The sequence below is a fragment of the Balaenoptera ricei genome, chromosome 20 (genome assembly GCF_028023285.1).
Source record: "Balaenoptera ricei isolate mBalRic1 chromosome 20, mBalRic1.hap2, whole genome shotgun sequence".
In the NCBI taxonomy this organism is placed as follows: Eukaryota; Metazoa; Chordata; class Mammalia; order Artiodactyla; family Balaenopteridae; genus Balaenoptera; species Balaenoptera ricei.
This window is the reverse complement of record NC_082658.1, coordinates 57,733,671-57,747,311: the sequence shown is the minus strand read 5'-3', so window position 1 is coordinate 57,747,311 and position 13,641 is coordinate 57,733,671. Positions and strand designations below refer to the sequence as shown.

Below are 13,641 nucleotides of genomic sequence, written 5' to 3'. Positions count from 1 at the left end.
TTTCAGACATTACATGAAATTTCTAAAAATCTTATATTTGTATTTGTATGGAAATATGTATGGAAATATGTTAATATAAATGTTTCAGACATTACATGAAATTTCTAAAAATCATATTTGTATTTGTATGGAAATATGTATGGAAATATGTTAATATAAATGTTTCAGACATTACATGAAATTTCTAAAAATCTTATATTTGTACTTGTATGGAAATATGTATGGAAATATGTTAATATAAATGTTTCAGACATTAAAAAAAAAAAAAAAAAAAAAGATTTAGAGGGTAAAGGAAAAAAAATCTAGTTGATATTAAAGCAATTAAAGTAAAATTTATTTTAAGGGTCAGTGAAATACAAATAAAGGGTTTCAGTTTTCTAGTATATTTATGGTATTTATACCTCCGTTAGTATAACTATTAGACATGAAGAAACAGATTTATTTCCAAATTCTATATAGGACCTACCCATCCTCCAAGTAATGCTTGATTCTGTGCTTAGAAGACTGTAATGTTTCAATTTTTTTTAAAAGTAATGTCCAAAATACACTTTCATCATATTTGCATCTCCCATATAACACTATGAATTTTGTGAATATACACAGTTCCTTTCATATCTCCAGAAGCACGTAAAAGGCAGTAACTTGGTAAAGTACTGCCTTTTGAAGAGTATTACTGAAATTGCTTTTCAACTCTATTTTTCAATTGAATTTAAGTATTATTAGTAAGTTTAATAGTTCTATTGTCAAAATCTCTGTCTTCCCACCCTCACAATCTTTTTTCTCCCCATTGTCATTCTCCTGTATCAGCCTCTCATTATCCACTGCCTGGAATTGACACAAATTTCCTCACACATTCCCCAGCTCGGACACCGGAGTGTTCCTCACTGCCTGACAAGTTTAGTTCTAACTCTGGCTCATCCATCACTCAGGGCTCTTCACCACGTAGCCCTACCTTGTCCTTTCCCGCTTTACCGCCTGCCATCCCCCAGCGCCGTTTGGTGAATGCTCATAGCATGACTTGCAGTTCCTGAACTCAGCATATCCTATGACGCTACGCTGTTCCGTCTACATGAAATGCACCCACACACCTATTTAAACCATTTTTCTTCCTTCTTCAAGTCATCCCTGTTCCCTTCAAACAAAATTAAATCCCTCCTCCATGTTGCCACTGCCCTTTCTTCATACATTTGTATGCAGGGTTGTTTCTCTCTCTCACGCGTTAAAGTCACGTCAGTAGGCTGAATAATGACCCTCAAAGGTATCCAGGTCCTAATCCCCAGAACCTTTGAATGTTACCTTACATCACAAAATAGACTTCCCAGATGTGATTAAGTATCTTGAGATGGGAAGATTATCCTGGATTATCTGTGTGGGCCCTCAATGTAATTACAATATAAGAGGGAGGCACAGGGATATTTGACTACAGACGGAAGAGGAGAAAGGCATTGTGACAACAAAGCAGCAAGAGACTGGAAAAAGCTGCACTGCTAGCTTTGCAGATGGAGGAAGGGGCCATGAGCCAAGACATGCAAGAGATGCAGCCCTAGAAGCTGGAAAAGGCAAGGAAACCGATTCTGCCCCCGAGAGAGCATGGCCCTGATGACACCTTGATCTCAGCCCAGTGAAGACGATTTCAGACTTATGACCTCCAGAACTGTAAGAGAACAAATGTATGTTGTTTAAGCCACCGAGTTTGTGCTAATTTGTTACAGCAGCCAGCGGAAACTGATATGCCTCTGTAGCCCCACGGTGCTTCGGTACTCAGCAGACACACTTACGTTGACTAGTACTGGTTTTTTGGTCTTCCTGTTTTTCAGGCCCTGAATCAAACTTTTTCTACACTTGAACAGTCCCCATTTGCCACTGAGTTAAGTGTTTCTGCAAATAAGTCTTAGAATATATGACAGCTCAGTTAAACATGCCCCGTTTGTCTATAAAGGGAGTCAAGGGTAAATTCATTTACCTACGATAGTCTCATATAGCACCAGCTGGGGGCCCAAACAGACATGCTGGCAGGCACACAGCTGCCCTGGCACGTGGTCCTGCTTTGGCTGAACTCACAAGAGGTTCACAAGGGAGACCACACGTTCACCTGTGTGAATGGGGGTGCTATTCGTTCACCTGTGAAGTAACTGGTGATGTTTCTGGCTTACGAAACAGGAGTATAAACCTATAAAAGTACAAATATGATAGGTACTCTGAGCAAACAATGTCTAAAGCTCATTCACACAGCTGGGTAAACGGAAGAAGTTTACCTGAGCTTATTTTATTTCTTTTTTATTATGAATTTTAACTTACATAGCTAATACAGTGAATGAATACACTCTCCTTGTAAAAAGTAAAAAAAACCTCAGGTAAGGCTAAATAGAGTCTGTTTGGAGGACTGTATCCCCCCCACCTCAGTCTCCTCCCTGGTTTATTCATGCTACTTTCATTCATTTCCTTACCAATTTTCAACACGGGATATATTATCCAAAAATGACATTTCAGAATATCTTATGAGCTAACACACATTGAAGTCAGTTATGGCTATCTGTTATGCAAACGGAATACTAAACAATGAGACTCAGGATTTGGGGAGAGGAAGGCGGAACAAAACCACAAAGCCAAGTCAGTCTCTTTCTATAAACGTAAACAAATAAGATCAGACTAAAAATGGAGAGCGTTTTCCTTCTTGTAATTCATAATTCTGTCTGGAACTCTGCCCTTCCCTTTCAGCATCATTTTGTCAGGATAGACGTGAACTGTGCCAAAAGCCTGGCTGTCTGGAGCCGTTTCAATAACCCCTTCTATGTTGACGTGGTGCACACCAAAAGGGTCCTCAGAGTAGCCACCATCGTGAGTGTGACCGGCGAAGAAACACACCACACACTTGTGAGACCAAATGACTGCCAGGGCGTCTCTGTAATTCCAGGCCAGGCACACACTGTCAGAGGCCTCGGGGTAAATGGGAAGATGGCCTGTTAGTTAAAGAGAAGAAGAGTTATGAGCCAATTAAGAAATACCTCTTTCACCAAAAAAAGGCTAAAAACTAGTACTCAGGATAAAGAAAATGTGTATTGCTACTCATATGGACCGAGACCAGAGAGAATCCACATACATGAAAAACTAGATAATCTAGAGCCATGTCTCTGGAGCATAAAGAAGGGTGAGACAGTTTGCATCCAAGGGGAGAGAGGCTGCTGTATAGGCAGAAACCCTGAGATCTATGGCCTACAAAGTCTCAAGATGCACAAACACCACCACGGGAGACTGAGGGCATCCCAGGCAGGGCGGTCCGTAAAGGCAGCCAGAGATCAGGCAGGTGCTGCACTGGAATCCAGTCTCACTGATTTCCCTAAGAGTATGAGTGTTATACACACTGAAAGAGCTACTCCCAAGTAAAACAGTTTAGGGATGGACCAATGGATTATATGTATATGTCATTTATATAAACACTCAATGTTTTATAAAGAACTGACTTAATGCTACTTGAAATACCTCCATGAGATCAAGGTGGCCATAGCCATTTTACAGATGAGAAAACTAAGTTAAAGCAGGGCACATTCATACTAGCTTCCACCGGAGATACAGCCAAGAGAATTTCAAATTCTTGATCTCAAGGCACCTACGAGGCCACATCAACATCAGGTCACGGTTTCACTCCAACGTACAGGTACAACAGCTCACTGATCTTTGATTCTTCCCATTAAATCACTTTCCTTTTTTCTCTGTTACTGTTTATTTTTATCCTGAAATTTTATTCTGAGTATTTTTATTCTGCTTAATATCTATCAGTTTATAATACAAGTAAAAAAAGGGGAGGTAACAGAGCACGTGCGCGCGCACACACGCACGCACACACACACACACGCACGCACAACCACTCTTCAAGCTGTGATAAGGGCCGAGCGTCCCAGGAGGCTGGGTGACTCTGCAGACCCAGACGCCACACTGGACTCGCCGGACACAATGAGCTGCTCCTCCTCTCTGAAATACTTGGCTTCCAGAACATGGCTGTCCCCCTAGTTTTCTCCCACCCTCAGCGGCTTCTGATCTTCACTCTGCTGCTTCCTCACTTCCCCAGTGTCCCGTCAGGAGTGCCCGAGTGCTTGGTCCTCAGGCTTCACTACTCCGTCTCTACCCAATGGCTTGGCGATCTCTTAGTAATTTACAGTTTTAAATACTATCTGTATTCTTTCAACTTCCACGTTTATATATCTGGCCCAAACTCCTATTCTGAATTTCCGACTCTTATGTCCCTACTGCTTACTCAGCATCTCTCCTGATGTCTAATAGGCATCTGAAACTTAGTATTTTCAAACCTGAACTCCTGAACTCTTCACCCAAAACCCCTCCTACTGCAGTGTTCCATATCTCAGCTAATAGCAATTCTATCCTTCCAACTGCATGGCCAAAACTTGAGTAGGCCAAATACCTCTGAGAAGCCAAAATGAAAGTGAAGAAGCAAACAGAAACAAAAGAAAATGTCTGGGCTTCCCTGGTGGCGCAGTGGTTGAGAATCTGCCTGCCAATGCAGGGGACGCAGGTTCGAGCCTGGTCTGGGAAGATCCCACATGCCGCGGAGCAACTAGGCCCGTGAGCCACAATTACTGAGCCTGCGCATCTGGAGCCTGTGCTCCGCAACAAGAGAGGCCGTGATAGTGAGAGGCCCGCACACCGCGATGAAGAGTGGCCCCCACTTGCCACAACTGGAGAAAGCCCTCGCACAGAAACGAAGACCCAACACAGCCATAAATAAATAAATGAATGAATGAATGAATGAATGAATAAATAAAGACTTTCTATTTCACTGTCTTTATTTAAAAAAAAAAAGAAAGAAAGAAAGAAAATGTAGCCATTTTAAACTTTGCTAAAGAAAACCCGAGGCACTCAGTTGTTCATCCAGTGTCTGAGCTTAGAGCAAAATGGAAGAAATGTACGAGATGCTAACACAGACAGGTGCACTGACAGAAGTGCAAAGAAACAGGAAGAATACGGTACGGAGGGAGACGACGAAAGGGGACTCCAGTCTCAGGAGCTCTATGACTTGACCTACGTAGTTTAATCTCTTTGGGTTCAGTTTCCTTATCTTTAAAATTAAAAGGTTTGACTATATGATCTCGAGGTCCCTTTTAGCTCCAGTATTCTCTACAATAACAGGTACATTTTGGCAGTCAAAACTAAAAAGCAGAGACAAGAAGTATCCCACTTTGGAAACCACTTATTACAGAGCCAAACAGTGTCACATCATGTCTATAACCCCTGAGGGCATCTTATAATTTTCTAAGCCTTGAATGACATTTGATATTCTAGAAATACCCCTACTCCATCTCATATCTTTACCACATCAGTGAAAGATAAATAAGTAAAAACTGATTAATAGAAATATAATGGGGTTTTTTTGGCCACACCGAGCGGCTTGCAGGATCTTATTTCTCCCACCAGGGATTGAACCCGGGCCTCGGCAGTGAAAGCGCCAAGTCCTAATCACTGGACTGCCGGGGAATTCCCTGAAATATAATTTTATATTAACAACTATCTGAATAGCCTGTCATTTTCAAAGGGATTTCATGTTCATAAGTTCATTTGATACAATACTGAGAAAACTACAGTTTGCACATTCAACATTTGTCCAGAGTTACACAGGTCATAGAAACAAGAGCTAGAATGGCATGCCGTCCCTGTGACCCTCAGTCCTATCTTCTCATCCATCAGGCCACATCGATTTTAAACGAGAACTAATCTCAGCCCCCAAACCAAGTACACCAGCCATACTGCAAATCCAAATTCAGTTCTTCGTGTGTGTGCATGTGCGCACACACGCTCACATACACACACGTCTATTTTAAGTACCTCCAGGTTCCTATAACCTCTAATGGCAGTATGTCTGTGAAAAATAATTCTAAACGAAAACAACACATTTTATTTCCTTGCAATCATATGGTGGACACAGTTACAGACCTGCCAGATGAGCCTCTCACACTCGTCCTGTGACACCAGCTTTGCTTTCACCTCGTCAGCAGAGGTCACTGCACTCACAGGTAGGTCTCCTGAGGCTGGGATTTGGTCTGGGGCCTGGATGGAGTTTTTCACTTATATATATTACTACACAAATTGAACCCACTTGGGGAAATACTACTTTTAAACTTAAAGGGCCAACTCACAGGCTCTAATATATAGCAAGATGTTTTATTTTACAATTCTTTCCTGACTCAAGCTTAAATGTTAATTTCACATTCAGATTGTTTCTCAATAAAAAATTTTAAACTAAGCTTTCATTTTATAAAAATATCACAATATTAAATATTGCTAGTATGTTTTAAAACCTAACTAGACCCATTCTCTAAAATGCTAGTGTAATCAACTCATTTAAATACTTACTCACAATCACCACCTTTTCTTGGTTTCTGTCAGAGAATGTAAGAACTTCATTCAGCCAGTTCAGCTGTTCTTGGCTGAATCCTCCATTAAACTGGACAAACTGGGGCTCAGCAAGTCCTGAAACAAATTTAGTAATTTAGACCCATCAAATGTCGATTTTCCCTCATTTGGGCATTCAAACTTAGCTAACATGGGGACACTTGTACTTTTCTTTAGGAACATTTGGCAGCAATTGACTTAAAATAGGAAACCATAACAATTTAGAGCAATGCAAATCACACTGTATCTTACTCCTAATCTCAATTCTCCTCTGCTTACTTCCCCAGCTTCCCGTTACACTGAATATAAAACAGACTGTCTTCTATGTCCACTGAGCCACTATAAAATCACCTTTCACCCCATGGGCCCTTCTGTGCTCTTCAGTAACAGTGTCTTACACTGCTTTGCGCCTCTGCATTGGTTTTTGTCTTGAGTGCTCTGCCCCACCTGCTCTTCCCAAGGATGACTCCTTCACGTCATCTCCTTAGCTGAAATGCTTTTCTCCTTAGAGAGGCTATTTCTGGCCACCTGACTAAAATGGTACCCCTAGTCCTTTTCTATAATATTGTACTTTATTTTCTTGGTGGCACTGATCACTTATGTCTGTTGCATTTATTATCTGTCCCGTCCACTTTCTTCTTGTTTCCTCCACTCCATCCATAAAAAAGTGGGACTGTCAGTATTGCCTACGCCTCTGAATCGCTGCCCTAGAAAAAGTACCCGGCCAGATCATCAGGCACTCAGATATCTGTTAAATAAATGAATCTTGAACCAAATGCCACCAATCCATGTGCCATCAGGCGTGTGAGAAATCCTGACCCTGAACAACAGGACAATATACTTTTACCTTAATCGTCCATCTTCCTGCTGAATAAAAGGTAGCTGAAGAATTTAAAGACAATGTATTAGATTCTCAGCTCAAAGGAATAATTCACCTTGAGGACTATTCAATTCCGTATTTGGATTGTGCTCCCTCAGTATCTTCAGACACTGCTGGTATTTTGGAGAAGACTGATCCACGCCCAAGATACTCATGTCATAAGCATCGAGTAAAATGAACCGGAATTTAGGGAATGGTACAAAATGATAAGCATAATAATTCTCTGAAGGCACAGTCTCAGGATGATGGGCAATCTGGTCCTCCAGAAACTTTGTGTTAAGTTTGGAGTTTGTTAAATAGTCTCTGCTGAAGTTATAGAATTCATGATTTCCCCACGTGTGATGAACTGGGACTTTCAGCCTTTGGAATGTGTTCATGATGAGTTCTAGTGACTTTTCTGATGCTTTATGCTGTGCATTATATCCATCGATGATGTCTCCAAGCTGAAGTACACAGCTGGGTGGGCTGCTTTCTTTATTCCAGTGTTCGATAGCACCCTGTAAGTGAAGAAGACTGTGTCTGTAGTATCTCCGTCTGCTTCCTTGGAAATTATAGCCATCTTCCAAATCAGCATATTGAATATCTGCTATAACTCCAAATGAGAAAAGAAGTTCTGAACTCTCACTGAGGGGTCCAGGTTCGGGCTTAGCATCCATAATCTCCAAATAGTTTTCTAAATTAAGTAAGGAAAGTGAAAAAGATAAAGTTATTAACATCTAATTTTCTAACTGGACTGAAGAAAATGGTAAAATGAATATTAAACTTAATAGTCAATCCACTAGGTAGCTTGGTACAGAGAAAAGTACATGGGCTTCAGAGTCTGATGGTCTTAGGTCCAAATTACCAAGTCCTCAAAATGCTTCAGTTTTCTCATCTGTAAAATAGATGATAACCTCTATTCTGCAGAAGAACAGCAATTTACAAAAGGGTATTATCCTATTCATGAATAGGCATTCTAGTTCTAGTAAAGTCAAATTCAAATCTGGTATAATTTGTAATTTTTAATAAATATACACTAGTTTTAAACAAACACACACACACACACCCCTTCTTCCACAAACACCAAAATAATTCTATCAAAAGCTCAAGATTTTTTTTGGGGGGGGGGAGTTGTATATTACACTCATTCACTGTACTTTATACATTAGTTCCCACTAGGAGTATATTATGTTAGGCTAGATCTTTTCTCTTTGTTGATGGGTAGGTCACCTCAAATAATTTTCTCATATTTTATATATGCAATAACAGAGAGAGGAAAAAAAGATGAGAGGATTAAACAAAAAAATCTGGCACAAAAACTATGACATTGATATGACTATTTTCATTTCTGTGAGTAGTGATTCCTGGTTCTTCAAAAGTTGGATTCAAATTTGTACCAGCTTTTTAAAACCTGAATACACATTCCCCTTCTCTCTAACCAAAACAGGAAATATGTATTCTTTTTTTCTTATACATGATCTCTGCCCTGCCTCAGTGGACCACAAGTGCTAGGGATTTAGACTTGAAAAAGCTATTACTTTATTAGATTGTTTACAATCTAAATTTATAATCATTTGTAATCTCTTAAAAGTGCCAAGAACACTAAGGATTAAAATAAAAATCAAAGGCTAGGACCCTAAATTATCAACTATTCTTGCTATAAAAACTACAGTAATAAATTGTGTTGTGCTGTCTAGGTTATTAAAACCCAGTTGTTTCTAAAAATTCATTTGTAGTTTCTATAATTACTTTCAGATTCCTGGTCTCCAGTCATTTGCTGAATATTCCTACTGAGTTCTTTTTAACCCTCTACAGACATGTGAAATCCTGTCAGAGTGCTCCTGTGAGGTGGAGGTGACAACTCCACAATCAGCAATAAGGGCCAGATTTCTATTTGACGCTTTTGAGAATTAAGGGTCTCTTTTTGGTCTAAAACTGTTTGTCACTAATGACACACCTTCTATGTGATCTACCCAATTATGAGCTAAATTCCTTCCTTAATTTGGTTGGGTAGACTGAGCCCCAAAACAGGTAAAACAGAACTAGAAAAAGCGATGGAAACCCTGAAAAATTCCTTGGTGTTCTTATACTTTTTTGTTGTTGTTGTTCATTTCTTCCTGCAGTCCCGTCTGAAAATCCCACTAAATACCAACTCAGTTAATATGTACGAGGGATAGTATAGATGAGATAATCTGATTTGAAAGGTGAGATACAATTAAAATAAATACAAAACTCATTTAAGCTGAAAACCCCTAGTCTTTTAAGGCTTCAAATATTTGGGATTCCGAGTACAGATTAATAAGAGAATCAAACCAGAAGATAATTTAGCAAGTGTTATCATTGGAACGTTATCACCAGAGTTTAAGAGAAAATGGTTTCTGGGAATGCTTTTATCCCCTGCTAAACAAGCTTGTTTGTTTTTACCTTTAACTTCAGTGCCTTTAGGGTAACAATATGTACTGTACATTTCCTAGAGGATATTTGGTCCCAATTAGTTTGATCTTGTCCAGTAGACTCCTGTCACTGCCGACCCAGCATTCATTTCCTGTTCTGGTCACAGCATCCCAATGTCTGTTTAGGCACCTACCCACCCTCACTCTCAATCTGTGTGGTTTAACCTCAACCTCCTGGCTGGGAAGGGGCAGACCCAGGACCCAGGCCTGGCCTCTAAAAGCCCAGTTTCCCTCTGGTCAGTTGGGGGTCAATAAGCATCAGCCCTGGGACTTTCACTGGAACTACTAGCAAAACTACTGGAACTACTTCTGCTAAAACTGGTAACTAAGACTGGAGCTGCTAGGGAAAAGTTAACTGAGAAGAAACCCAATCTAGAAGGAAGCAATGTGACCGATGAAAGGAAGTCAAGTCCTGGAAACACTAGGTGAACACTTGGATCCACCTGTCCCTGCTAGAACTACTCTTGGTCATTTAGTTCTATCAGCCAACAAAATCTCCTCTGAGTAAAGCCAAAGTGAATTGGCTTTAAGGTTTCCGTCATGCGATACCAAAAGCCCTATCAGATGCACCTTCCACTGGAACACAGTTTAGTTTAGGGAAACTCCAGGGTATCTGAAGATTTACCAGTTTTTTAAAGAAAGTTAAGTAATGTGAAGAGAACCAGCAAGGGCCACATACTTCAAAGTAGTAATGTGTTCTAGGGTAGAAAAAAGATTCAAAATGCTCATTACATATAGCTTTTAAAGATAAGGCTAAGCACAATTACTGAGCCTGCGCGTCTGGAGCCTGTGCTCCGCAATAAGAGAGGCCGCGATGGTGAGAGGCCCGCGCACCGCGATGAAGAGTGGCCCCCGCTCGCCGCAACTAGAGAAAGCCCTGGCACAGAAACGAAGACCCAACACAGCCAAAAATAAATAAATAATTAAAATAACTTAAAAAAAAAGTTTAAAAAAAAAAAAAAGATAAGGCTAAGGATAGAAAAAAATATGCATTTTATTAAACACAGAAATTACTTTGTAAAACAGAAACTTAAATTTATACTGTGATCTGTTAAAGAAAAGATAAGAGATAAGGGAGGACAAGATCACATTCACGGAAAGACAATTGGAATCAACAGTGAGTGAGTCAGGGCAAAAACGAACCAAGTGGGCCGGAAATTGACTCTTGTGGCTCATTTAGAGTCTTTTGTTTTATGGTTCAGGGAGATGCGAGGGAGCTCAGAAAGACTGATCCTGGTGGACAGACAGATCAAAAACTCAAAGACACCTCTAGTGGGCAGACTTAGAAAATTAACAAGCATTCCAGTGCCATAGAACTTTTTCAAAACACTCCCCATCCTTCACCAAATACACACAAACAAGTAGATGAGTAGAGAATAACTGTTAAAGCTAAAATGCGTACATGAGGTTTATTCTCTCTACTTTTATGCATGTTTTTAAATGTCTATAATATGAAGTTTTTTAAAAGCATTCTAAAGTTTAGGGAAAAATAAAGTCTGGAAGAATTAGAAGATCTAAGAAAATAATTTGCTTTTGAAAAGAAAGCAAAATAGCAAGTTTTTAGTGAACTCGGTTCTGGAAGTTTTGCCTGCACCATTTATATACGCTAAGTTATCTAAGTTTTAGTTAAGAGGTATTATGATGAACTGCTGGAAACTGTGAAGCTGAAAACCTAGAACTGATTCCAGTTCCAGTTTCTTAGAGCAAAATAACCCTCATCACTCGTTGTGAGATTCAACTGAGTTCTAACGCACAGTGGTCTACTTTGTAAATCATAAAGCACTCTATACGTGTTAAGAAAATTATTTTTTAATTATATATCTGCCTAGTGAACCTCAAGATAAATGAAACTACCCCAACTTTTTATAGACCAGGATAATGTAGAAAAACTTCACAAGATTTCTTCAAAAAAAGTCCTACAAAAATTCATGGTGCAGGATAAGCAGTCAGCATTCTGCGAAAACCACCTTAGGCGCCAGTGATTTTCAAGAATAAGAGGAAATGCCAGGGATGCTTACTTGCTGAAAACTTGCTACAAGATGATATAAAAAACTTCTATGATAATTAAGACTGGCAGAAGGCTGAAGGTCCTTGTAGAAAGCCCTCAAGAATCTATGGTGAGGTTGTGAAGAAAGACAGCCCTTCAAACTACTGTTAAAGGAAAAAAAATGTGACAAGTCTAGACTTTAAGGAGAGACTGTTAAGGGGAAGTACTGCAATAAAGAGATGCTCAAAGCCTAAGCCAGAAGCATCTCAGGGAAGGGATGCGTGAGCCAAGTTTTTATACATAGACCCACATGGGCTAGGTAGCTGTGGAAAAAGAAGGGGTTGGGGGGGATAGCCTTGAAACTCACTGTGCTAGATAAAGCAGTAACAGGCAAGGTGAGGCAGGAAATGTTTGTGGCTAGACACGTGGGGCGGAGATCTGTACCTGAGATGAAGCAAGTGAACTACAGGGCCGGGAAGTTAGGCCTAGCTGTCCTAGTCAAACAGCCTAAGGTTATGTCAAGCACAAAATTTGATCAGCCTTGTCACTATTGATAGAACAAATATCAGATGATAATATCTACATCCTGTCTCGTTCAAGGAAAGTATCTAAATTGGGAAAAAAAGAAAAAAAACTCGTTTGTGATCTTGGTGGTTTAAGAGGAGTAATAAAAGTGTGTCAACCAAAAAACAATGCAGCAGGCTACAAGTAAGAAATGAGTTTATTTGGGGTCTTAAGAACTGCAATTCGGGAGACACAGATTCAGGCAAAACTGAGAGTGTTCTGGGGAAGGGAAAGAGTCAGGGGCTCATAAATATGAAAAGCCACAGAGTTAGCTGCCTGTTGAGAACTGTGATCGACTCTGACACAAGTCAAGAAATATTTGTCTTTAAGGAATCACGAATTATTCCAGGCTACGGGTCCGCTAGGTATCGTGAGTTTCCAGCACATGTTCTGGGTGACTTCATTAGGACAATAAATGGTCAAAGGTCAGATTCCATCCAGGCTGAGACATGCCTAAGTCACACATCCTCAAGGGCCTCCCGGCTCCATTTCAGTGAGCTCTCTTAGCAATACCAACACCATTCTGATTTTCCTCTCACAAGTGACAGGTTTACACTAGACAGTGTTTTCGGTATCTTTTAACACTAAAGTTTTACAGGTGCATGAAGTCAGGCTCAGAGGTGTTAGCAATTCATCCAATGTACATCTATAAAACACCTACTTTCAGCCAGGAACTGTTTTAGAAGCTAGTATTTAACATTATAAATTTAATATGAAGAAGTTGTATAAAAATGCTTTGGTAAACAAATAAAGGGTCCAGCTATTAAAACAATCACTCTGGCAAATAGAAGTTAACAGACCAGCTGAAAAAAAACCCTGAATTCAATTTTAATGTATCTGACGGCTGTCTGATCAATTAACCTACAACTGAGCAAAGAGGTGAACAATAATTTTACACACTCACTGCTTGAATAAGCAGGGTACTTTTGTGTCTTTTTGTTAATTTGAGGACTACCTTCTCCCTGGAGAAACAAACACAGAGAAATAAGGCGGGGTGGGGGGGGAGAAGATCTGAAGCATGGGCAAGTTCAAGACAGAAAAATCAGTTTAATTAAAAATCATTTGAAGTGCTGAACATTTACTTTGAGCCGATATTCCAGAGAATTCCAGCTCAATTCAGGAATCTAGAAACACAGGTAATTACAGACTACTACAAACCTCCCGGTGGGCGAGCAGAGGAGCACACTGGCTGATGACGCCAGTTCATAAAAAATACCCCGCCCCGGGGCCACCATCACCAGGCACCGGATGCTTCCGCTCAGCCGAAGCCCTGAAAAAGGCCCCGGGGAGTGGGATCCAAAGTTAAGGACGTTAGAAAGCTTTTTTTTTTTTTTTTTCTCCTTTTTCTGTATTTTGCACATCTGCCACGGAGGCGG

The 13,641-nt window shown here is 40.1% G+C and overlaps 1 protein-coding gene across 22 annotated transcripts in view; it reads right to left on the bottom strand.

Annotated features, from left to right (window-relative positions):
• ADPRM (ADP-ribose/CDP-alcohol diphosphatase, manganese dependent) overlaps positions 1-13,641 on the bottom strand; it is a 384,694-nt gene that overhangs the window by 370,258 nt on the left and 795 nt on the right. For 20 of the 22 annotated variants that reach the window (XR_009499606.1, XR_009499605.1, XR_009499607.1 and 17 more), the window contains exons 2-3: positions 7,338-7,955; positions 6,364-6,480 (exon numbers count right to left, since the gene is read on the bottom strand). Coding sequence is in view for 10 of the 22 variants with exons in the window: in XM_059907760.1 (XP_059763743.1) it covers positions 6,364-6,480; positions 7,338-7,938 (718 nt within the window). In the remaining 12 variants the exon portion in view is untranslated. Of the gene's footprint in view, positions 1-389; positions 2,961-6,363; positions 6,481-7,337; positions 7,956-13,641 lie in introns of those variants that run through there. The other 2 variants (XM_059907758.1, XM_059907763.1) reach the window with 2 other exon arrangements.